The sequence below is a fragment of the Cricetulus griseus genome, chromosome 3 (assembly GCF_003668045.3).
Source record: "Cricetulus griseus strain 17A/GY chromosome 3, alternate assembly CriGri-PICRH-1.0, whole genome shotgun sequence".
NCBI lineage: Eukaryota > Metazoa > Chordata > Mammalia > Rodentia > Cricetidae > Cricetulus > Cricetulus griseus.
This window is the reverse complement of record NC_048596.1, coordinates 277128524-277153653: the sequence shown is the minus strand read 5'-3', so window position 1 is coordinate 277153653 and position 25130 is coordinate 277128524. Positions and strand designations below refer to the sequence as shown.

General features: G+C 47.1%; 1 protein-coding gene across 1 annotated transcript in view; it reads left to right on the top strand.

The window, feature by feature from the left end:
* Nucleotides 1-1000: 1000 nt before the first annotated feature.
* Nucleotides 1001-25130, top strand: part of LOC100753683 (kelch-like protein 3) — a 114637-nt gene continuing 90507 nt past the window's right edge. The window contains exons 1-2 of the mRNA XM_027409730.2: nt 1001-1610; nt 22281-22400. Of these exons, the coding sequence (XP_027265531.1) occupies nt 1573-1610; nt 22281-22400 (158 nt within the window). The 5' untranslated portion in view covers nt 1001-1572. The remainder of the gene's footprint in view (nt 1611-22280; nt 22401-25130) is intronic.

The window sequence follows — 25130 nt, the reverse complement described above, 5'->3', positions numbered from 1 at the left end:
TATATTTTCATGTACATCGCTGTATCCCCACAAACATGAGAGCCCAGTGAAAGCTCCTTTGTAAGCAGATGTCCAGGGCATACTGAGAAGGAAAGCGGGACATTTCCAACTTTGGTAGGATCACAGCCCTTAGAGCTGAAGGGCACTAAGGATTGTCTCATGAATGAGGGATCAAGTACAGCATCAGGAGCAGAGACCACGGAGCCGAAGGTCACTCAGCCAGTGTGTGCTTGAGTGACTCCAGAGATGCCAGGTGTATCTATCGGTGGGCGAGGAGTCCTAGAATAGTTACACCCTGCGCTGTCAGGGAAGCTGCTGAGCCGATTCTCATTGCTAATTGACCCAATGACCTCTGAGCCCATTGGTTATGCCCAGGAGACACAGGTAGCTTCCATGTGCACAAGACTGTCCTCTAGCCTGAGAAACTAGGCATGCAAATAACGAGCTCCCCAAGACACTCTTTTCAGGGACGATGCCCTTTGGAGTTGTTTTGGAGGTCATTGGCTGCCATTGATGTGACTTAGGGAAGGTTTTAGAAGACCCGTGATCTATTGCCCTTCCATAAAGATTCAAGGACCGAGGTTGGAGGAGCCATTCCAAGTAGGGCCAAAACTGGAGAGCACAGAAACTTTGGTTGGACTCCGCGGCTCAGCAGGAGGCAAGTGAGCAGGAGTCACAGCTGCCTAAGTCTCAGCATGGCAGACGGTAGAAAGCTGTTCCTTTACGGGGGTCTCTCAGTGTTTCCCAGGACGACAGCTTGGCAGTGTTCTCCTGGCGATCGCTGCAATGATCTTTGGTGTTTTTTGTGTTACGGTGTGTGTGTGTGTGTGTGTGTGTGTGTGTGTGTGTGTGTGTGTGCTTTGTTTCAGTTGCACCCCCCCACCCCGTACATAACAAAGCAATCTGGCTCCAGCTTCCATGTCTAATTCTTCTTATTTATCTCAATTCTGTGACACCCACCCACCCAAACCCCACTTGTCTTATTGTTACATGTCAGAACAACCGAGGGCTTGGGGAGGGGAATTAGGCAGAGCTGATGCTATTCACAAGTGGATTTCCCCAGGTGGGTAAACTCCACCGCAGGCCACAGAGGGGCCTCCTCATTCCAGCAATCTGGCCAGGCCCACAGACTCAGGCTAGGAGGAGGAGAGAAGCAGGGGCAGCTGCTCCCCCTCAGTGAGGATTCCTCTGGTCCTTTGCTTGTGGCAGAGGAGGCAGGAGACCGTGGGGTGGGCTAGTCGCTAGGGCTGGGGATGCCTGAGCAGATGAGGAAGCAGCTGGAAAGGTGGCGTAGCCCTTGGGTAGCCGCCGAGGCTGTGACTGTTCCTAGGAGACAGAGAAGCCAGCCTGCGGGGGAGGGGGAGCGAGTGGGTTGCTGCTTTTAGCAGCTGAAAGAGCTGCGGCGAGCTCCGGGTAAGACATTTTCTACCGCCGCTGCTTCTGAGTAAGTCGGAGGAAGGAGCACCGGAGGGAGGAGGTCTCAGTTGCAGCCATGCTGAATCACTGTTGCTGATCAGAATCCGTCACGGGGCTGCTGGGAGAACCCGGAGAGCAGCGCCAGTTCCCGGGTGCATGCACCCCGCCGGGCCTCCCACAATGGAGGGCGAAAGGTACGTATGTGTAAGCATGGTGTGTGCAGCATGCATGTGTAAGCAAACGTGAGCTTACGGTGCAACCTCCGGCATCTGTGTCTGCATCAGCGAGACAGGGTCACCAATCCTGACCACTACGGGATCCCAAAGCCGAGTGAGGGCAGGAAAGTCCCTTTGGAAACCTACCTCTTCCAGGGCTCAAAGCTACAGAGAGCCGGCTCCTGCCAAGGCAAGTCTGGGTTTGCTGGGCAGTAAAGCACGCCAGAAGAAGCAACTTCCTGGCTGGTGCCGGGAAGAGTTTCAGCACTTTGGCTTGAATCAGGATTGCCCTTTCAGGCTGCTTCAGGGAGGCGTTCCCTTTCTCCAGGGTGTCTTTCTTTGGTGGGAGGTTTTGATGTCATTGCACGGCTGGTTTTAGAGAGCGAAGCACTTGCCGAATTCATATCGGTGTGGACGAATCTTCAGGAAACATGCCAGGTGGATGGCTTTCCTAAAAAACGAGTCTGTATATGTATGTTCCTGGACACTGGCTGGTGAAGGAGGAATCCAGTCAAATGACATTTGCACACAACCGGTTTTGTCTACATCAAAAAGTTTAAGGTATGCTGCAAGGTCTGTCTTAGAGGAGCCGGGAGACTTTTTAGCAGAATAGGAATCAACAGAAGACATTTAAGTGCTTGTGTCGGGCAGGAAGGAGCTGGCCAGTGTTTGTCTCCTGGCAAGCAGGAGCATATAGAGTTTTACTTTGTCTGGGGAGCTGCTCCTCCCATTGTGAAGGCTCTCAGTGCAGACTACAGATCACAAGTCTGAGCGCCGCCACCTCCTCATCTGTGGGTTGGTGCAGAGAACAGGCTATGCCATTTTCTTTGAGGAGAGAAGACCACAGGGAGGGCCAGAAGGCTTTCCCTCCAAGTTGGGAGTTTGCATGGATCTTTGGAAACAGGCTCTGCTCAGTCAGGGCTGACACCTCTGGGAAACACCTTGATGAGAGAGAGCACAGCTTGCCCTGACTCCGATGAAAAAACAGCTGGGGTTCCCTTAGCTCTCCTGTCTGAAAAAGCCTTAGAAACCAGCACTTCTTGACAGCCTCTCTCACAGGAAGAGGCTAAGCCAGTGGTTCTCAACCTTCCAAACACTGTGACCTTTTAACATGGCTCCTCATGTCCTGGTGACCTCCAACCAAAATTATTTTTGTTGTTACTTCATATGTGTAATTTTGCCACTGTTACGAATAGTAATGTAAAAGTCTGATATACAGGATGTCTGATGTTCAACCCCTGTGAAAGGGTCATTTGACCCCAAAGGGTCATGATCCTCAGGTTGGGAATCACTACCCTAGGACTTTTTAGGTTTCACGGCTGTTTTCTTTCTGGTCTCTCTTCACAACAGCCCTCCGCGCCCCCCCCCCCCCCAGCAATGGGACATCTAGAGGCCTCTGGGCAGAGGTGCATGGTGTCCTTGCCCTCTCTCATCCGTCTGTAGCTAGCCGAGGAAGGAGTGATGTGATGAAGGTGTGAAATTCTGGACCATGTCTGTTACATGACCCAGAGCATATCTGGGCTGAGGTTGGCATGAGACCGCTGCCACCGAAGCATTTGGGGACAGCGATTGTGTCTACAATTCAGTGCTCACAAGCCCTTGTATCAGAGAACTTCTTACTGGTCAGTGGGGGGAGCAGATGTCTATGGCTGAGCACCCGGTGGTTTTGTCTATTAGAAGCTGCACACAGACAAGAAATCCAAGTTGAGACTTTCCAACATTCTCCAGGTTTCCTGGGTCATTACTTTTTGTTCTTATCCTAGGGAACAGCCTACCAGCCAAACAAATAAGTTCTTTGATTTGTCTCCTGTCTCTTTTCCAAGCGTACCCACCCACCCACCACCAAGAGCTCTGTTGGCGTCCTTCATGGCCACTTGCACTCCTTCCCTCTGGCCACAAATCCTTGTTCTCAGAGCTCCTTGTGTTAACACTTCTCTTCCCATCTCATTGGAAAACTCAGCTTTTCTAGTCTTCATTGATGTTCTTACACACAAACTTCTTTTTTGGTGGGTTGTGGTGGTGGGGGGCATTGAGACACAGTCTCTCTATGTATTCTTGACTGTCTTAGAACTCATAGGTAGACCAGGTTGGCCTTGAACTCACGGAGATCCACCTGCCGCTGCCTCCAGAGTGCTGGGATTAAAGGCGTGCGCCATTCTTACCTGACCCGACTTCTTGTTTATGCCATAGACCCAAAAGTCCAGCACTTCTGTTTCATGTAACTTATGAGTCCTCATACCTGGGGACATGTCCTCATATATAGGGGTGGTGACTTACACTTCTTCCTCAGTATTTCTCACTGGCTACTGTATGGTTCCACCAGCAGCAGGTGCTGGGTAGTGATTTTCCAGTTAACTGATAACTGATAGTATAAACGAGTTTTATTACTTCTTTGAGAATTTCTTACAATATATTGTCTCCCTTCCCCCCCCCCACTCAACTCCCTGATCCATTCCTGCCTTCTTAATCCATCAATCTTCATGTTTCTGTGCCCTCTCTCTTGTACTACCCCCCCAACCACCGGAGTCTAGTTTGTCTTATCCAATTACCACTGTGTGTGGGCTCACACCCCTAAAGAAGCCCGACCTCCCCTCCCAGGGGCTATCAGATGCTGGGTCTCCTTGGGTAGGGGTGAGGCTTTGTGCTCCCCCGCCATGTTGGGATTTGTCTGGCTTGAGTTTGCACAGATCTTACGCATGTCATCATAACTGCAGTGAGTTCACGTGTGCAACTGCCCTGCCATCTGGAAAAGCAGCGTCCTTGAGGTCCTCTGCCATCTTTGGCTCTTGCAACCCTTTCCACGCCCCTCTTCCACAAAGACTCATGGGCTTTTGGGGGAGGGGTTACTATGTAGACATCCCATTTTTTCTTATTCTCTTCATCTTGACCTTAGCTGGTGACTCTTGTGAGGAACTCCGGTAACTAAAAAGGTGGGAGAAAAGATTGACACCTGAACATCCTTGGCTATCAAGCTGATTATCTCAGCTCCCCGCCAGATGCCTTGACACAAAGGAAGACGCAGAAGTAGCTCTGGCTCATAGGTTTCCTGGAAACCCAGGGTTAAAGCGGAGTGATTGGCCCAGGTCACTAGCCCGACCTCCAGGGAATAGAGGGTTTCTGATCCTCCTGCCTGTTCCACATTTAACCTGCTCAGACGTAATTGGGGCTATTTTTAAGCATTAAAACATTTCAGCCAAAAGATTTCTATGAATAATTTTCTTTCCTTGCTATGAGGGTACGAAAATACCTTTTTCCCTTGAATATTATTAATTGAAAGTGTGGGCTTGGGAGTAACACAGGCTTAGTGAAGTAAAATATTTTACAAGCCATGTGACCTTGTGTGTATTGTATTTTTACTGAGCTATTTTTTTTATTTGTAAAGGGAATAATAACATTATTCTTGGTGGGGTTGTTGTGAAGAGTAAACGAGCCAGCATGCTTACAGTACCAAGTTCTGTTTTTTTCTAGCGTGGTATTTATGTCTTACAGTAGGACAGCTGCTGTTATCCCTGGACCCTCTGTTACTGTGCTGTGCCCTGAGATGCTAACCAAGCCTTTAGGATTTTCCTATATTAATTATCCAAGGCAGATTATATGGGACTGTTCACACAAGGGACAGAGAGGGAAAGCTTAGCAGGCATCACCTTGCTTAGGTGATCTTTACAGAGTGCGGTGCCTCTTTTCATTTTATTTTATTTTGTAAGGGTTCACCAAGATCTATTTTTACCCCCGTTTACAGATGCCATGCAGCACACAGATGTCCCAGGGGGCATGAGCTGTGTGCTCCTTGCTCAGGCTAAGACCTCAAGAAGAGCCTGTGGAGCCGCACTTTCTCTGCTCCATCGCAGAGCTCTCCAGCTCTCTGCTAGGTCTTCCGATGCTAAAGCTTCCTCTGTGGGGAATCACCAAGGCTTGACGGGTGGTGATTTGGGGTTCTGATCCACAAAGGGACTCCAGCTCTTTGTGACTCCTTCTCTGCCCCCCCCCCCCCACTTATCTCAGACCCTAAAATGGCAGTTGCCTTTGCTGTTGGGGTTTTACTTTAGATTGGGAAATCAACCTTGTGGATGGATTAAATTAAATTTTCTGCTTTCAAGATAAACTCAGTTCATAGCAACAGAAAGTGAAGTGGTTGCCAGGGGGTGGAGAAAGGGGAGTAGAGATTGCTTCCCAGGTGTGGGACTTCAAATCTGGAAGGGAAGTTGTAGGGATAGATAGTGGTGATGGTTGTATGGGCAATTCAGTGGGCTACACGATAAAACTTAGACATTTTGTTGTGTATGTTAGACATACATAGACACAGACAGACAGATACAGACACACACAGACACATGGACACAAATAGACACAGACAGACACACAGGCATGACACACACACACACACACACACACACACACACACACACACACACACACACACACACCACACACACACACACACCACACACACACACACCCTGAAGGTTCAGACTGGCAGATCTGCGGTGGTTCCAGAGAAAGGCATCTTTTATTAGAAGAAGGAGAAAGTGGCTGTTCATTTTTCTTGAAGTTGCATGATTTTCTTCACAGAAAGGGTGGGGTGCTCCTGCCTGAGAAGGCTTTCAGTCCCAACTCTGCTGTGACCACCTATAAGGTGCCCTTAGGGGATGGTCTTCTTGGCTGGCTCTTATTGATGGGAGCCTGCTCCTGTGCCTCAAGAAGCCCCTGGGATGAAGGTGCTTGTGGTATGTTTGTCCTTGAGAGCAGCAGACAGAGAAACACTGTGGAGACAGCCTGGACGGACAGCCATCCTTCCTTCCCCAACCCTGAATTTGCATTGACAGGTAAATGCAGCTGAGACCAGGTCACCCAGTCCTCTCCCTGGCCCTGAAAGTCATGCGTATACACTTATGCAGAAATGTCTGCTCTCACACCTCAATACTGTGTATCATTACAGTGGGGACAACAAATCAGGTTTTCCATTTGGATCCTGAGCTTATTTTTTCTTTTTTCAACATGAAAAGGGAACAAAGTCAGCAGAGGGGCCTTTTCATTTTTTTCCACACCAAGATTTGGCTTTTTAGGGTTTCTTTGATAAGTTTTAGATTGTTAAGGCCGAGCCAGGCAAGAACATTTTTCTGTGTGTGTTCCAAATCATCTGCTTTATTTGATACATCCCCACTATGGAAATGACCTATTTTTTAAAAATTTCTAGATGAACCCTAAAAATAGGTCAAACTGAGCAGACCAGAGAGAAACTATGTAAAAAATGGTTTGAACATGTTCGTTCAGAGATTTGTTTTCTTGCTATGTAGGTCCAGTGAATGGACCATATGACTTCCTATGATCTGTGAGGATCTTAGGCTGCATTTCCCTTGGGAAAAAAGGACTTGTTTATTTTTGTTGTGTGTGTGTATGAATGCTTGCTTGCATGTATGTCTGTGTACCAAGTATATCCCTGTTGCCCTTGGAGGTCAGAAGAGGCCACCACACCCGCTGGAAATGACATGATAGAGGTGCTAGGAATAGAACCTGGGTCCTCTGTAAGGGCAACCAGTGCTCTCAACCACTGAGCCATCTCTCCAGCCTCCCACCTCTGCTTTTACTTGTGAATTCACACCGTGGCTTCTGTCACAGTGGCGTACATGGCGAGTTCAGCTCTCCCATTTAAGCCTAACACAAGCGTGGCTTTCACAAAGCCACGTCACAGGGAGTGTGTCTCTTTCCTTGGCTAATTCTATTTGTATGAACTCAAGTGTTTTATATCTTTATATCACGTGTTTTTCCTATCATAATTTTAAAGAAAGCCATCAATTTGGCCTTCAGGAATGTGATTTGTAACACCTGTTCTTGAAGTTGGCCAGGGAGGAGTGTGTGCAGTACAAGCGACAGCAACTACAACAGCTTTTGTGAACCGTGGCTGCCAAGGTCAGGAAAATTAGCGTTATGCAGGATTGTCTCGACAAATTTTATCTCAGATCCTCAGGAGATAGTTCCTGCTTCACACCATTGTTCTGAAGATGAAACTAGGTAATGGATGTAAGGCCCTTTAGCGTAGTCAGCTTCCAGTCAATGTTGACTGTGACTAACTGTCCTCTGGGATTCATAGCTCTCTGACACATGTCTATTGTGTGCCTACGGGCTGTCTCATAGCGTCACTCTGATGCTGGATTGAAGGCGGTCCTGCCGAAACGTAGCCTATGTCCTATGTGTAAATGATGCCATTTGACGGCAGGGTTTATTAAGGTCTGGATCCTGGTGGCTGGACATACTCAAGTGCCAAGGTCTTCATCAATCAAGAAGTAGACAACTAAATTTTGAAGTGTTTATCTAATTATTCTTTATCAATAAAAACTCGGGAGTCAGACCTTAGGGTCAGAACCTGAATGACCAGAGAGGCAGCGGAGAAGCGGCCAGTGACCTATTCTTTCTCTCCTTCCTCAGTCCAAAAGGGCCGAGAACCCTTCTAAGAGCCTTCTTACTGCTTCCTTGTGTATCTCTGTGTAGCCTATGTCCTACAAAACATCTATGGCTAATTTTGTTCAGCTAGTAGCTAGCTAGCTCTACCCTCTGATTCATAGTGTGATCAAAATATTCTACAACAAAATTTGGTAATTTTTTTCTTGAACTTTAGGATTGGGGTAATTCCTAGATCTGTAGTTTATCTAAGGTCTCATGGGTTCAGAAATCTGATCTTTTTATATAATTTTATTATTTATGTCTATGAATGTTTGGCCTGCATGTATGTCTATGCACAGTGTGTATGTCTGGTGCCCTTGAAGACCAGAAGAGGGTGTTAGATCTCCTAGTTTTGTGCTGCCATATGGGTCTGGGAATCAAACCCAGGTCCTCTGGAACAACAGACAGTGCTCTTAACCATTGAGCCGTTTCTCTAGCCTGAAAACTTTGATCTCCTTAGTGTCCCAGATGACTCTTGCTGGTGACCCAGTGAGCGCCTACGTACAATGGGCAGCGTGCCCACCATCAACCTGTAGGGAAACTGGTAAGGTATTACTGACAGTGGCTACTGCTTCTGTTCTCTCTGAAGGGGACCCTGCAGGAGGCACAACTCGGCCTAAAGGCTGTGTAGTGAGTTACAGGTTTCAGGCTCTGTACTCTGGCCTGAGACTTAACCAGGGACATTATCTTTTCTATATAGAGTGAGATGAGACAGACCTATGGCTAATTTCTGGTTTCTGCCTTTTTCCTTTCTTTGTGAGAGAATTCTGTGAATTCAGTGTGGTCCTGCTGGACCTTCCTTAGTGTGGCCTTCCTGAGGTGACTCTGCCAGTTTTTATTGTCTCATTGCTAGTTTGACTATAACATTCTTGGGCCCCACGTATTATGCCTGGCTGAACCGACTGCTTCTGAACTCTGACCTGTGAAAACTTGTAGAGGGGAATCATTAATATATAAGTTTTGGCTGACTTGCCCTGGACTCCTTATTCCCTGGGAGATCCTCCTCACTGCCCATATTCTGGAGGTCCTTGCTCCAGAGGGCTCTAACCCTCCCTCTGCTGGTAGCTTACTAGATGCCCTCTCCCCCCTCCCCCTGCCTTTTACCTCCTCCTGCCTTTCCTTTGGACTCATTGCCTAGCATTTTCCCAGATGAGAATCCAAAGACTCACAAAGTAAGCACTGGTTTATCTGCCTTTCTCTCTCTTCTTGCTGGCCTTTTCTCTTTCCCAACCCTCCCATTTTTGTATTACATGCAGGGGTCTAGGCTGTGCCTCCTCCCCAAGGTGACAGGATAGCAGGGGACAGAAGTAGATAAAGCCAGGCTTAGTTTCAGAGCAGGGAGTAAGGAAGTGCACACATGTTGTTAGCTTCAGCCCACGGAGCCTTCATTTCCCCAAGGCTCGCTGCTGAGTACCTGTCGAAGGCTCACTATTGAGTAGCTGTCCGTCGTATGTTGCATGCTAAGAAGATGGAATTGAGGCCCCATCTTGGTTCTCAAGGAGCTCAAAGTCTCATGGAGTCAAACTTGCCAAAGCCACTTATTAAAGTTTTAGGAATTTAGTGACTCAGTTATTCAATTTGGCTATTAGGAAAAATCAGATAACATAAACAAATTATATTGAAATGTTCAGAGCCCACAACTCTCAAACATTACTCTCATCTACATCTTTGAATTTAGATCTGTTGAATCTCACAGGAAGTGGCTGTATGCCTGTACAATAGCAGCACATGCCTCTTTCCAAACCCCAAGAGACAAGGCGGTATTTTGAAATCTCTCATGAAGGGACAGTTTATAATAGGGGGAATGATAAATAACCATAATTAGTCAGGGTGCCTTCCCCTCATCTGGCTGTACCCATCGAGCAGCACACACTGTGTGGAGAAGACGGACAGGAACTCTTCAGGAGATGACATAGAGAGGTTTGGAGTGCGACGGGAACACGGAGGACACCTGGCCAAGGGGCTACTGGTGGGTGGTGGGGACGCCTCTAAGTAGACACGTGAGGGTCTGGGGCTGAGACACACCTAAGAGATCCAAGGTGGTGATGAGAAGTGTGCTTTAGGCAGACACACTTCACCAAGCCAAGGAGCACTGGTATTTAGGCTGTTGCAAATATGTTAGTTATATGGTAATAAAGACTCCCCAGGGCAATGATGAAAGACCATGAGAGTTCTCTGAGATTTGTAGTGTTATATGTATGATTTATTAAAGCTTGTCTGAGCCTTCAGAAAAGCAAAGTCAGTCACAAGCCGTAGAAACCAGGCACACACCTTTAATCCCAGCAGCCAGAAGCTAGGAGGTGGCGGTGCACACACCTTTAATCCCAGCAGCCAGAAGCTAGGAGGTGGCGGTGCACACCTTTAATCCTAGGACTCAGGATTAAGAGGTAGACGGGTCTCTGTGAGTCCAAGGCCACCAAGGGATACATGAGATTGAATCAGCCTAAAAGAGTAACAGATCACATGCCTTTAATCCCAGAACTCGAGGGGTAGAAAAGATAGAAGCAGGGTCTTCAGTACTCAGTAGGAGGCCTTCATTCTCCAGCCATGCTGAGGCGAGGTTACAGTCTGAGTGTTGGTGAGAGCTCGTGGAGACAGGATCAGCCCATTCAACCTGAAGTAGAGGTAAGAAACTAGTGGCCGGCTGCTTTGTTTTTCTGAATTTCAGCTTGAAGCTTGAGCCCCAGTATCAGTCTCTGGGACTTTTATTATTTGTGTTATGGAAAGTTCATTCTGAATCCTGTGAGGAATTGGAAGAAGCTTCATGTAGAAATGCCTTGACCAAGCTGACACTGGAGGGGGTAATGGTGCTAACCCAGGCAATAGATGAGGCAGAAGGGAGGCTGTGGTAGAGCGACCAGGAGAAGAAGATGGAGAGCAGAGATGTTAGAGGAATAGACTTGTATCTGATGTGTGTGACAGGTGTGTGCATGTAACAAGCTATCGAGACAATGCCCCAGATCCTGTCTCAGATAGAGGTGTTTGTGGGTGTTACATCTCTGCTCAGGGGTGTGTGTGTGTGTGTGTGTGTGTGTGTGTGTGTGTGGTTTCCCCAATGTGTTACAGCTCTGCTCAGGTGTGTGTGTGTGTGTGTGTGTGTGTGTGTGTGTGTGTGTATGTGGTTTCCCCAGTGTGTTACAGCTCTGCTCAGGTGTGTGTGTGTGTGTGTGTGTGTGTGTGTGTGTGTGTGTGTGTCTGTGTGTGTGGTTTCCTCAATGTGTTACAGCTCTGCTCAGTGTGTGTGTGTGTGTGGGTGTGGTGTCGTGTGTGTGTGTGTGTGTGTGTGTGTGTTGTGTGTGTGTGTGTATGTGGTTTCCCCAGTGTGTTACAGCTCTGCTCAGGGGTGTGTGTGTGTGTGTGTGTGTGTGTGTGTGTGTGTGTGTGTGTCTGTGTGTGTGGTTTCCTCAATGTGTTACAGCTCTGCTCAGGTGTGTGTGTGTGTGTGTGTATGTGGTTTCCCCAGTGTGTTACAGCTCTGCTCAGGGATGTGTGTATGTGTGTGAGTCTGAGGTTTCCCCAATGTGTTACAGCTCTGCTCAGGGGTGTGTGTGTGAGGTTTCCCCAATGTGTTACAGCTCAGATGGAAAGGTATCCTTGGAGTCAGGAGCCAGAGAATACCATAAAGTCACACCACACTCAAGAGATTTATTGAGAGGGACAATCCCAGGTGGGTAGCTGCCTCTGCTTGGGTGAGAAGTGATAGAGGACTGAGCAGCAGATAGGGTTTATATAGTATTTCTTGGGGTGGAGCTTTCCAACATAGAGCTTTCCAGGGTAGGGATTAGTGGGATTTCAAGCCTAGAGCTTGAGATAAACTCAGGGATAGTAGCATTTTGAATCCCGAGCTTGGGCTTTTTTCTCTGAAGGGCTGGGTCTGTGTCGAGCAGTTAAGGCAGTTAGAGTATTCTGTCGGTGGAACCTGGTAGTTGGCAGTCCTCAAGGGGCTTCCGGTGTTCCTGTTGGTTACACCTTGTGAGGTAGAGAATACAGAAAGAAAAACCAGCTTGAGGGAGGGCAGTTTGAGATCTGTGTGGATTCACTTGTGGGAAATCTCAGTACTGGAGAAGGTAGGAAACTGGCTATGGGATTTGGGATGTAGTAGGCAGGGAAAGTATTGACTACAGAGAGGCAGAATTAGAATGTGTGATTTTTCGAGACAGGGTGTCTCTGTGTAGCCTTAGCTGTCCTGGAACTCACTCTGTAGACCAGGCTGGTCTCCAACTCACAGAGATCTGCCTGCCTCTGCCTCCTGAGTTCTGGGACTAAAGATATGCACCACCACTGCCCAGCTAGAGTGTATGTCTTTTATGTATGCTTTTCTTTTTTTATTGGTTTTGGTTTTTCGAGACAGGGTTTCTCTGTGGCTTTGGAGCCTGTCCTGAAACTAGCTCTTGTAGACCATGCTGATCTTGAATTCACAGGGATCCACCTGCCTCTGCCTCCTAAGTGCTGGGATTAAAGGCGTGAGCCACCACCACCACCTGGTTATGTATGCTTTTATAATAGTTTCTGTGTATTCATTTCAGCTCCGAGGCCTACTCTACTGTCAGTATCTGCGTTGTTGGCGGTGTTGAGTCAGACTGTGTATCCCTACTGTGCTTTACTGTTGAACATCTGTAAGGACAGATGAAGGGTTCAGCTCAGAACCCATCCATGACTCACCAAGGGGGCCTTCTGCATTGTGATCCCGTGCTGGGTGGGCTGAGTGGCCAGTCATACAGCGTTGTAGGGGATCCACCAGAGAAGACGACTCAGACATGGGTTTAAGCCAATAGAAAGTCTTTATTAACCGGCTGGAGACTACACTGTGAGTTCAGGATCTCAGTGTAATCCTGAGTCTTTCTCAGGATGAACTTTTTTTTTTTTCTTTAAAGACAGGGTTTGTTTGTGTAGCCCTGGCTGTCCTGAAACTCACTTTGTACACCAGTACACCAGGCTGGGGCTGGCCTTGAATTCACAGAGGTCCACCTGCCTCTGCCTCCCGAGTACTGGCACTAAAGGCATGCGCCACCACTGCCCACCTTGTCTCAGTGTGAGCTTTTAAGCACAAAAATCATATCCTGGGTTTTCACACTTCAGTTACCAAGAGCGGTTAGCCAGAAGTGGATCTAACTGCAGAAGCTCAAAGCAAGGTAAGTACATTTAGAGACTTTCCCACAACTACAACTTTGACAGATTAGGCTGTGGTTTTCGTTTTTTGGCAGGTGGTGCCATCTACATGCCAAGTTTTATGACCTGAATGGCACCTCCATCATGGGGTCAGTTGTGCTAATGCCTGAGGCCCTGTTACAACAGTCTGTGACACATGGTTCCTACCCGCCAATGTGTTGACTCTGGTGTGAGGGGAAGATGGCCAGATAAGTAAATGAAAAGCAATTAAACACAGCCACGTTCTACGTCCTGGTTGGGTCACAGGTTAGGAATCCAATAGGAATTCAGGGAACAGAACAGTTGGGGCTGAAGTATCCCAAGGCTGCCTAGAGGAGGCAGAGCAGACTTGGTCCTCACAGGACAGACATTCAGGTTGTGGTACCGGGAAAGGGAGAGGCATTCTGTCTACAGCTGGCCGTCCATCCACTTGGTACACAACAGTAAACGTTGGAGTAAGGAAGGTCAGGTTGGCAGCTCAGGCTCAGTTCCGAGAAGAGTGGTGACTTAGGGTGAGGACTGTTGAGACTTTTTCTTTATAGCAAGCAGTTTTGGAAACATAGTCTTACATGGCTAGTAGATACGGAGAGCAGCTGGCCACTGTAGAGAGTCCTGCGGGTGGTGAGGATGTGACGGGCCCCACTCACCTTTCAGAAGAGCACTTTGGCAGTGGTGTGTGGTATGCAGGAAGCCTTGAAAAGAGGATGTCAGGTGGGAGGGGACAGTGTAACGGTTCAAAACAACAACAAAACCAAACAAACTGCTCAAGAAGGAAGGATAGCCGTGTCTGGCCCTTTCTGAGGCTCGATGTCCTAGTCTGACTTTTTGAATGGAGTCAGCAGACACCTGGGAGAAGCATATACAGTGAGCCAAATTGTAACACTTCCTGTGAGCTGTTGATAGGTTCCTAGTCTTTTTTTTTTTAATGTTTTTATTTTCTTCTTTATGTGTGTGTGTGTGTGTATTCGTGCGTGCACATGCTTTCTGCTGTACCAGAAGAGGGTATCAAATTCCCCGGAGCTGGAGGCAAGAGGTTGTGAGCTGCCCAATGTGGGTGCTGGGAACACAACTCCAGTCCTCTGGAAGAGCAGCAAGTGTTCTTTACCCCAAGCCATCTGTCCAGGTCTGGTTCTTGGCGTTTTTTCCACTTGGGCTGAAGGAATCATTACAGCCTGGCATCAGTGTTGGTTCACACAAGTATGACTAGTCAGTGGGACAGCGTGTGAAACTGTTGAGACAGATCTTTAGGCATTTGCTCAAGTGGATTAATCTGGTGTGTTGTAAATCTGCTGAAGCTCAAATGGAAAGCAGTGTAGGTGACTATCTCTTTTGAGTACATTCATGGCTGGTTACCTGATTTACTCTTAAGTATGGTCTGATTCAGTGTCACGAAACCCTGGACATTGGGGTGTAGATGAACGTTCCATTAATCAGCAGCCAGAGCTTCAGGTCCACTAAGAAGGGCACAGACAAACTGATTACAGAGGAAATTTAATAGGCTGGGTGCCCCTTGCCAGTTCATAAATCCTGGAAGGCCGACAAGTGGGTTGGGAAGTCTGACCCTGGATGAGAGAGCCGCAGCAGCACTCAGCGTGGCCTATGTTTCATAGATGAGAGGAGAGGGTCCACCAGCCTTGTTTAGGGGTCGAGACACAGAATGCTGCAGTGCTGTTGGTCTGTTGGTTGATGAACTATCATATCTGGGAGAAAGACCTACGGGAAAAAATGACAGGGTCTAGTAACTGGGCCTGTATCCTAGGCTGAGATACTGTGTGTGTGTGTGTGTGTGTGTGTGTGTGTGTGTGTCCATGTGTGCATTTGTGTGTGCGTACATGTGTATGTGTGTGTGCATGCATGTGTTTATGTGTGTGTGTGTGTGTACACTTTTGTAAATGCTGCACCATTTGCTGAAAGTATAAGCTGCAGCACAGAAAGTCTGGGACTCTGAACCTGCCCTGCTCCTTGCTGCGGGTCCCACGTTGGATTGTAAACGTCTCTGAGATGAACAATGGTGAAGTCACCAAGAAGCTTGCATCTTTGAGAACCTTGGATTGGTTGTGTCTTCATAGACCTATTGTAGGGCATGAGGAGACAGCAGCCTGGAGTGCTTGTGGTGTCAAGACTAGCCTGTGTCAGGGTGGGCAGGGCACGTGGGCAGTCGTTGTCCTTTCAGGGAGGCCCCAGTGTGAGTTCCACTTGGTGGACGTTATAGGCGACCGTGTTGGAGGCGCCCTTGTGAACAGTGCTGCAGTAACAGGCTCAGGGGTTACTGCTGGACAGTCCTGGAAGGCGGGGAAGCGAAGCAGCAACCGCAGAGAACACCGTGTCAGGTTCTCCAGTATCTCCCTTTGGTCTAACCCTTCGTATGTTTGTGAGGTGGAGCTAACAGCTGTCCTGAGTTCTAATGTATGAGTTCCCTGTCTAGGACCCTCAGTGGTTTCTCGATTTGCTCCATATTAGGTCTTATCCTGGTGTTTCCACATTGACAGGTGAGAAGGAATATCTACAAGTCATCATTTTATTATATATGTAAGAGCATTCGGTACAATGCAGTATAAATACTATTTAAAAGACTAAAAATAAACAAGTCTTTCCCTCCCCTCCCCTTTTTTCCCCCTCTGTTCCCTTTCCATTCCTTCCCCTCTCTCCCTCCCCTCTCTCCCTCCCCTCTCTCCCTCCCCTCTCTCCTTCCCCTCTCTCCTTCCCCTCTCTCTCCTCTCTCCTTCCCCTCTCTCCCTCCCCTCTCTCCCTCCCCTCTCTCCCTCCCCTCTCTCCTTCCCCTCTCTCTCTCCTCTCTCTCCCCCTCCCCATCTGCTCTTCTCCCCACCCCATCACTGTCCTCTTCTCTTTCCTTCCGAGTTTGACTGTATAGCCCAGGATGACCTTGAACTCACAATCTTCCTGCTTCAGCATATGATGGGATTAAGAACATGTGCCACCATACCCAATTTGGGAGTCTCCTTAACTCTATAATACATTTAGCAGAATCCTATAATTAGCATATGCAATCTTTGAAGTCGGGATTATGTCAGGAATATTCACGATTGCTCTATCTCTTGGGTGTTAATTTAACATCTTAGCCCGTGCAAAGTTTCTTTCAGTAAAGAGATGCATAAAGATGATTAGAATTATGTATTCTAACTGGTTTAGAAAAAAAAAAAAAAAAAAAACCTCAAGAGGCTGGAAAGACGGCTCAGCAATTAAAAGCACTGGCTGCTCTTCCAGAGAATCTGGGTTTTGGTTCCAGCACCTGTGTGGTGGTTCACAAACATTTGTAACTCCAGGTCTGGGAATCGAGATGCTCTCTTCTGGTCTCCACAGGTACCAGGTACACACTTGTGGTACACAGACACACTGCAGACAAAATACCCCTAAGCCTAAAGTAATTTAAAAAAATAGAAGCTAGGCTTAGTGGCACAGCCACTCAGGGAGTTGAGGCAGGAAGATCATAATACAAACACACACACACACACACACACACACACACTCACACAGATACACACACACACAGATACATACACACTCACACACACACTCACACAGATACACACACACTCACACACACTCACATAGATACACACACAGATACACACACACTCACACACACAGATACTCACACACTCACACACACACTCACACAGATACACACACACACACACTCACACAAATACATACACACACACATATACACACACAGACTCACACAGATACACACACACCTATACACACTCACACAGATACACACACACACTCACAAACACACTCACACAGATACACACACACACACACACACTCACACAGATACACACACACAGATACACACATACTCACACACCACAGATACACACACACAGATACACACACACACACTCACACACAGACACTCACACAGATACACACACACACAGACACACACGCACACACACACACAGATACACACACACACACAGATACACACACACACACACACACATACACACACACACAGACTGGGAATATTATCTCTGACATTATATACTAATACTATAAAGTTTATCTGCAAAGAACATTGAATTAATGGCAAATGATTTGATACAATGAGATCATCTGGTATGGAGGCTGGCTAGAAGATCAATTTGTAAATGTAATTTTATTTCATAAATTGCAACAACCAGAAAATATATCTTAAAAAGGCTTTTTCTTTTGGGCCACCAACCAGCTCCCAAATCATGACACAGACTGATTAGTTTTGAATCTTGGCCTAGCTTAGGCTTGTTTCTGGCTAGTTCTTTTAACCTAAATTAACTTTTCTTGATGTCTCTATGTCTGGCTGGCTGATGGCTGCCTGACTTCTGGCTCTGGGTGTCTCCCTTGTTCTTTCCTCCTCCTCCTCTCCTTCTCTTCCCTTCCTTCTCTAGCCTAGATTTCTCTCTGCCCACCAGCCCTACCTATCCCTCTCCTGCCTAGATATTGGCTGTTCAGCTCTTTACTAGACCAGCCAGGTGCTGTAAGCAAGCAAGGTGAATCAGTTGCAACACATCTTTACAAAATTAAACAAATGTAGCATAAACAAATGTAACGCACCTTTACATGGTTAAAGTAACACTCTGCAGCATCAAAAAGTGTAACACATCTTTGCTTAGTTAAAATAATATTCTACAACAAACGGACAATTTCCTCTCTCTCTCTCTCTCTCTCTCTCTCTCTCTCTCTCTCTCTCTCCCTCTCTCTCTCTTCTTTCTTGAGACAGGGTTTCTCTGTGTAGCCCTGGCTGTCCTGGAACTCATTCTGTAGACCAGGCTGGCTTCAAACTCACAGAGATCCGCCTGCCTCTGCCTCCCAAGCTCTGGGACTAAAGGTGTGCGCCACCACCACCCAGCTAAAAAGGACAATTTCTATCATAAAATAATAAGAAAAACTGTAATATACTTAGGGTAAAATCTAACAAAATGTGTATAAGATATTTAGAAATATATATATATATATATATATATATATATATATATATATATATATATGAGTGAGATTAGAAAGGACCCACAGAGGCTGGGCATTGGTGGCACACACCTTTAATCCCAGCACACAGAAGGCAGAGGCAGGCAGATCTCTGTGAGTTTGAAGCCAGCCTGGTCTATAGAGTGAGTTCCAGGACAGTTAGAGCTACACACAGAGAAAACCCTGTCTCAAAAAACCAAGAAAACAAACAAACAAACACCTGAGTGAGGTAACTAAGACCCAGATTTGCAAATATAATATGTACTGACTCATAATTGGATGTTAGACATAAGGCAAATGACAACCAGCCTATAAGCCACAACCCCAGAGAACCTAGGTAACAAAGAGGACCCTAAGAGAGACATGCATGGATCCACCTAAGAAGGAAAAACAGACATGATCTCCTGAGTAAATTGGGAGCGTGAGGGGCAGGGGTGAGGGTGGAAAGGGAGAGGGAAGAAGGGAAGGGGAGTTGGGAAAATGCATAGCTCAATAAAAACAAGGTAAAAAGAAAAGTACCTACGGGGTTGGAAAGACGGCTCAGGGGTTAAGGGCGTTTACTGCTCTGGCAGGGGCCTGAGGTTCAGTTCCCAGCACCCACATAGCAGCTCATAACTAACTGTAAGACTGGTTCTGTGGATCTGAAGTCCTCTTATGGACTCTGTGGGCTTCTGCATGCATGTGGTGCACATATGTACACTCAGGCACCCCCCCCACACACAAATAAAAAATTTAAAGGACTACATGTAAGTAAATAGAAGATCTCCCATGTTCATGGAAAAGGAGAAATAACTTAAAAGAAGTGTTGGTTCAATCTAAATTGATGTATAAATTCAATGCTGTCTCTACCACAGGCCTATCAGGGTTTCCCATGGAACTTGACAAGCTGATTTGTAGAAAGAATAAAGGGACCAGATAGAATATACAGGTGATTTCTCAAGAACAGTCAAAGGCTTGAGGACTCAACTATCGGAAATTAGACATTATGAAGCTACAGAAACAATGCATTTGTGTAAACTGACCTCCACAATTGGCTAGAGAGACACAAACAGAGCACTATGCACGGGAAGCCTTGTGAACTAAGGTGGCATGACCGGGAATGGGAAAACTGAGAATCAATAAATAGAACCCACTGGGAATTTTCCTTTTGGCACTGTGACATGCCATTCAGGGTCTCATAAATGATGAGATTGCATATCAAAGTAAAAAATTCCACTTTTACCAGGAAATAGGATGTATCGGCAAACTTTTTGTCTTTGCCTGGCGCTTCCTCTCTCTGGCCACGTTTTCTGGCTTGAAGAGGGTGTCAGATCTCCTGGGAATGAAGTTTCAGGTGGCTGCCTCATGGCAGGGACTCAAACCAGGGTCCTCCAAAAGAGCAGCCCTAACCACAGAGCCATCTCTCCAGCCCTTTGGGATTTTTAAAAACATGCTCGAATACTAATTCTAATAATCTTTGTGCATCTTGGTATTTATCTTCCTCTGTTCAGTTGGTTTCCTTGTGCAAGGACTCCAAACAGCCCCAGATCTCTCTGGCATGCTCAAGTGAAGGGAGGGGAGGGGAGGGAGGTGGGGAAGGGAGGAGCTAAAGGAGGGGTCTGCGATGGTCAGACAAACCGTGGGTCTGGCATTTCAAATAGAGACAATTCCAGTGTGAACTCTCTGAAGAGTCCCAGGGCTTGGCACATCCTCTTTAAAAGCATCTTTGTCCCCAACAGCCTGCAAGGTGAGGTGGCAACAGATGGAGGATGCTTGACAGGGGAAATCTAAGGACCACATTGGAGGTCTGAGAGCTGGGGTAAACTGCAGGCCCCCAACTCCACACAAATGGGAACATTTCTGTTTTCCTGCTCACAGAGTGGTGTCTGGCCTGAGTGGTTCCCTTCAAGGTTCTGGGTTTGACCTTAGAGTTCCTGTCTCAGGAGCATGCCCTTCCTTGGTCACTCTTTTGACCCCTCCTCCCTAGTCCCATGACATTGCAACACATTCTAGTGCAAGCAGTGTTGAGACAATGGGTATTTGTAACAATAAGTCTTTCCGCCAAAGCCCTGCCATCATGTGGGCTCTTTCTGCTAGGCCACCCAGGTTTCGTCTGCTGCCACGTTAAGGTCCCAAGTAACACATAGAGACTTATATTAGGTACAAATGCTGCTTGGACAATAACTAGGATTTCTCATCCACTAGCTCAGTCTTAATTATCATAAATCTATATATTTTATAAGACTTATCTTATTGAGGACACCTCCCACTGGCGCCCTCTCTTGACAGTGGATCACATGGCGACTCCAGAGCAGAGACCAGGAGGAAGAGAAAAGGGATGACTTCCTTCTTGCCCTTGCTTGTATATGAGTCTGCCTGCTATGTCATTTCCTGCCTGTATCACAAGACTTCCTTTTACTACATTTCCCAGAATCCTCCTCGACTCCTAGTCCTGCCTAACTTGCTGTCTCATTGGCCAAACAGTACTTTATTCAACAACCAATAAGATGAACATATGCAGAAGGACCTCCCCCACCAGGTATTGGTTGCAGCTGTTCACACAGGTCATACAGTCTGTTTCCCACAATCACCACAGACTCCTATTTTTGTTTTTAAAATTCATACTTTTACTTTGTTTTATGTAGATGGGTGTTTTGCTTGGATGCATAGTGGGCACCATGTGTCTGTGTTCATGGTGACTGTGGAGGCCAGAAGCAGGCTCAGATCCTCTAGAACTGCAGTTACAGTTGTGAGCCACCATGTGGACACTGGGAATTGAACTCAGGTCCTCTGCAAGAGCAGCCAGTGCTCTTAACTGCTGAGCCATCTCTCCAGCCCCATCACCTGTCCTGCTATGGATTTATGGTTTCCCAAAAGCTTTCACAGGCAAGTCCCTGTTCTCTAAACTCCAGCCATTGTGGTTTTTTAGATTATAGAAGTGTTTATTTGCTTTCTGTTTAAAACCCATTCCTGCCCTCCCCCTGGTCCAGGAGGATGATTCCTCTAACATTTCCTCCCATGGCCTCATTTCCCTGAGCCACCAGCACTTAGAACACACTTGGTGTTTTCCCCTTTGGTCATTGTGCCTGCTGTTGCTGTTGTCTGGGTCACAGTTGCTTTTCTAAGTTACTGGCTACTCTATGTTCCTCTGTCAGGCCTCTGCCTTCAGGCAGTTTTCTCTACTCCAGCATCACTGAATTGATCTCTTGTACTGCTGTAGCTCCTATGGAATTGTAATGTTTAAAACATGATGTTTGGGGGCTCAGAGATGGCTCAGAGATTAAGAGCATTGGCTGCTCTTGCAGAGGATCTGAGTTTGATTCCCAGCCATCACATGGTGGCTCACAACCATCTGTAGTGGAATCAGATTCCTTCTTCTGGTGTGCATGAAGACAGAACACTCATATACATAAAATACACGAGTAAATAAATCTTTTTTTTTTTTTTTTTTTTGGTTTTTCGAGACAGGGTTTCTCTGTGGCTTTGGAGCCTATCCTGGTACTCACACTGGAGACCAGGCTGGCCTTGAACTCACAGAGATCTGCCTGCCTCTGCCTCCCCAGTTCTGGGATTAAAGGTGTGCGCCACCAATGCCCATCGAGTAATTAAATCTTTAAAAAAATGATGTTTGACTGTTACATGGTTTTCTGCTTCGCCGAGCTCTGAATTTTGTGATGGGAGGGACTGGCCTTTGTTTACCACCATGTTTCCCAGAAGTGAAATAAACACCTGTCACATATTAGCTCCCACTAACTGCTAAGTGGACCAATATCCCCATATAGTGAGTGTTAGAGCACTTACACCACCCCCTTTTTGGGGAGGGAGGGAGGGTGGGAGGGAACAGTGAGGGTAAAGGCCTCTGTTCACAGAGTCCAGTGCCCGATGGGAGAACCTGAGCTGGAGCCTGGCTTCCCGCAGAGAAAAGCCCTGTGCACTGGAAGGTCCTGCAGAAGTGCTGTACTATGTATGTCCTCCACTGCTGCCTTGGGTGAAGACAACAGGCTGATGGAGACGCCCCTTGTGGGTGGCTTAAGTCCATCTACTCGTGGGAGATGTATGACTGCCCTTGCTAATTCGAGATCTCTCTTTCCCTCCCTCTTCTGCTCACAGTGTCAAGCTGAGCCCTCAGCCCACGGTGCAGGCCCAGGATGAAGAGCAGAGCCAGAGGACAGTCACCGTCAACCCTGCCCACATGGGGAAGGCCTTCAAGGTCATGAATGAGCTGCGAAGGTACTTTCCCCCTTCCAGCATCCTTTCAGACAGACCCTGAAGGGTGAGCTTCGTCAGGGGCTGAGAAGTTGGGACAGACCACCTACTGGATTCTGGCTTCCTGGCCCACTCTTGATCTACTCTTTTCAGTGAAACTGAAATCTCTCCCTTTATAATTATTTAATATCTACATTTCAGTGATTAATCACAGGAAGTACTCATCCGTGGTTAGAGCAGGTCTGTGGATAACCCTGAGAATCGATATTGGAATAATTGAACACTGACACACAGTGGCAGAGGAGAGGTGTCAGGTGGCATGCATTGTGTAGCTTCTCTCTACCATTCTTTGACCGAGTCTGGCTTGGGAAGGCAGCTGCACAAATGGACTTCCAGATTTTCCCACCTCAACCCCAGCTTCTACACCCCTTCTTTTTATATTTTGAAGTCACCCTGGTGCCCTGTTGGTTCCTGGATTTCGTGTCTTTCTCCACGAGTGTCTTCTTGACTTGGGTCTAACTGCCCAGGAGTCGTACTGTTCCTTCCCCTTTTAGGGTTCAGCACTGCGGACATCCAAGGGATGAATGCTAGCTCCTTCTAGACACTGGGAAAACAGAGTCTTGTCCTCAGGCCTGACATGTACATAGGCTGTGTCAAAGCTCTGCTGAGCCAGACTGAGCATTTTCCACACATGCTTGGCTGAGGCTCAGGCTAGTGTTTGGGAAAACACCGGTCTGAGCGCCACAGTCCTTCACTGAGATTTAAATGAGTAAGATTGTCCTTTCCCTTCCTGCTTTGTTCAAACAGACCACCTTCTGTTTATATTTGAAGTTTTTAGTTCAGGTTTACGCATGAGTTGCTTCTGCCCTCTGTCTTCGTGTTCCTCTCTGAAACATTTAGAAGATGTGAATGATCAAAAAATCAAATATAGCGATGGCTCAGTGGTTTAGAGCACTGGCTGTTCTTGCAGAGGACCAGGGTTCAAATCCAAGCACCCATACAACTGCTCACAACCACCTGTAATTCCAGTTTCAGGGTGCCTGACACCCTCTTCTGACTTCTACAGGCACCGCACGCACACTGTACACAGACTTTCATCTGGTTGCAACACTCATATACATAAAAGAAAAGTAAGGTTAATTGTTTTAAAGCCACATATGTGTTTGTTGGTGACCTGTTGCTGGGCTGCAGGGGATCACTTCATCTTCTTTAGTATATTTACAGACCTGACTTCTCTCTTAGTTCTGTCCTTGAACAATTTTTTTTTTCCTGTGTCACTATTCTTAACGTCAATCAAATGGATAGGTAGTGTCCACTTTCGGCATATTTAAAATAAAAGCCAGTTTCCTGCTGAGGGATATTGCTATTTCCTAATGACTCATGTAAAACCCCACTCTCAGCAGTTACTTTCTATCAACCTGTCCCTCTCACAAGCACAGACTCTGGTACCAGTATTGGTTTTAGGACATACTGACCATGTGGCTGGGGGCAACTCAATCTCCCTGATCTCACTTTTGTCAAACAGAGGCTAATAATAATAATAATAATAATACCAGTCTTGCTGGGTTGTTAAGAGTGTTAGTGAATAAAGTGCCCAGAACAGTGACAGCACACGTGGTGTATTTATTAAATACATGTGCACCATGGTGATTGTGTCTATAAGATCAGTTCCTGGAAAGAGAGTGGATTCAGCAACCTGGAAGACAGTGGTAATGATGCATTAGCTTCTGCTAAGGTCTGGCCCATGAGCCTTCTGTCACTGAAAGTTTGACAAACAGTAGCACTGTGTTTGGTTGCAGATGTAGGGCAGTGGGTAAGATAATCCAAGCTTTGCCCCTCGGGGAAGCTTGTGTTCTTGTGGTATTGAGAGGCAACATCAGGTCCCAAGGTATTCAAAGGCTGTCTTCGAAAAGTAGAGTAGATGGGTAAGGCCTGGCCTGCGCGGCTGTGTTACTGATACGGGTGACTTTATTGGGATTTTAGTGGAGAGCGGGTAGGCAGACTTTGCTCTGCTGAGGTGATGCTAACGAGCTGCTCGGGAGTACCCAGGGCCCCGGCTTGTGTCTGACATTGTCTCCACATTGCCTCCCTCACTTTTGAGCTATTTTAGTTCAAGCACACATGCTCTTTGCAATTTATGAATCACACAACTCCTGAGTTTCCTATTCTTTTTATCTCTGGGGCGGGGGGAGAATGAGTGGTTGGCATGGCAACCACTCAGCCTTGCTCCTCCTTTGCCTGTCAGTGCTTGGCTCTAACTGTGTCGCTTGCTTTTGGGTGGCAGAGCTCCGGTGACTCTGGCTCCTGATCTAGAGACCAGAAGGTAGCGGAGACTTAGTTCTTTCCAGAATAGCACACGCTGACCAGGCCTGAGATGGGAGAGCAGGAAGCACGGAGCAACCAGCCAGCGTTGAGGGCTCTCTCTCCCTCTCTGGGGGAGGTTGCTTGTGCTTGCTAAGGATGCATCCTTTCACTGAGCTGCGCCCCAGCCCCTGGGTGGTTTTCACCACCATCTCCATTGCTACAAACAGTTCTATGTCCTCTTAAAAATTACTATTATTTAGCAGGGCAGTGGTGGCGCACGCCTTTAGTCCCAGTACTCGGGAGGCAGAGGCAGGTGGATCTCTGTGAGTTCAAGACCAACCTGGCCTACAAGAGCTAGTTCCAGGACAGTCTCCAAAGCCACAGAGAAACCCTGTCTCAAAAAACAAAACAAACAAAAATTATTATTACTATTATTTGTGTGTGTGTGTG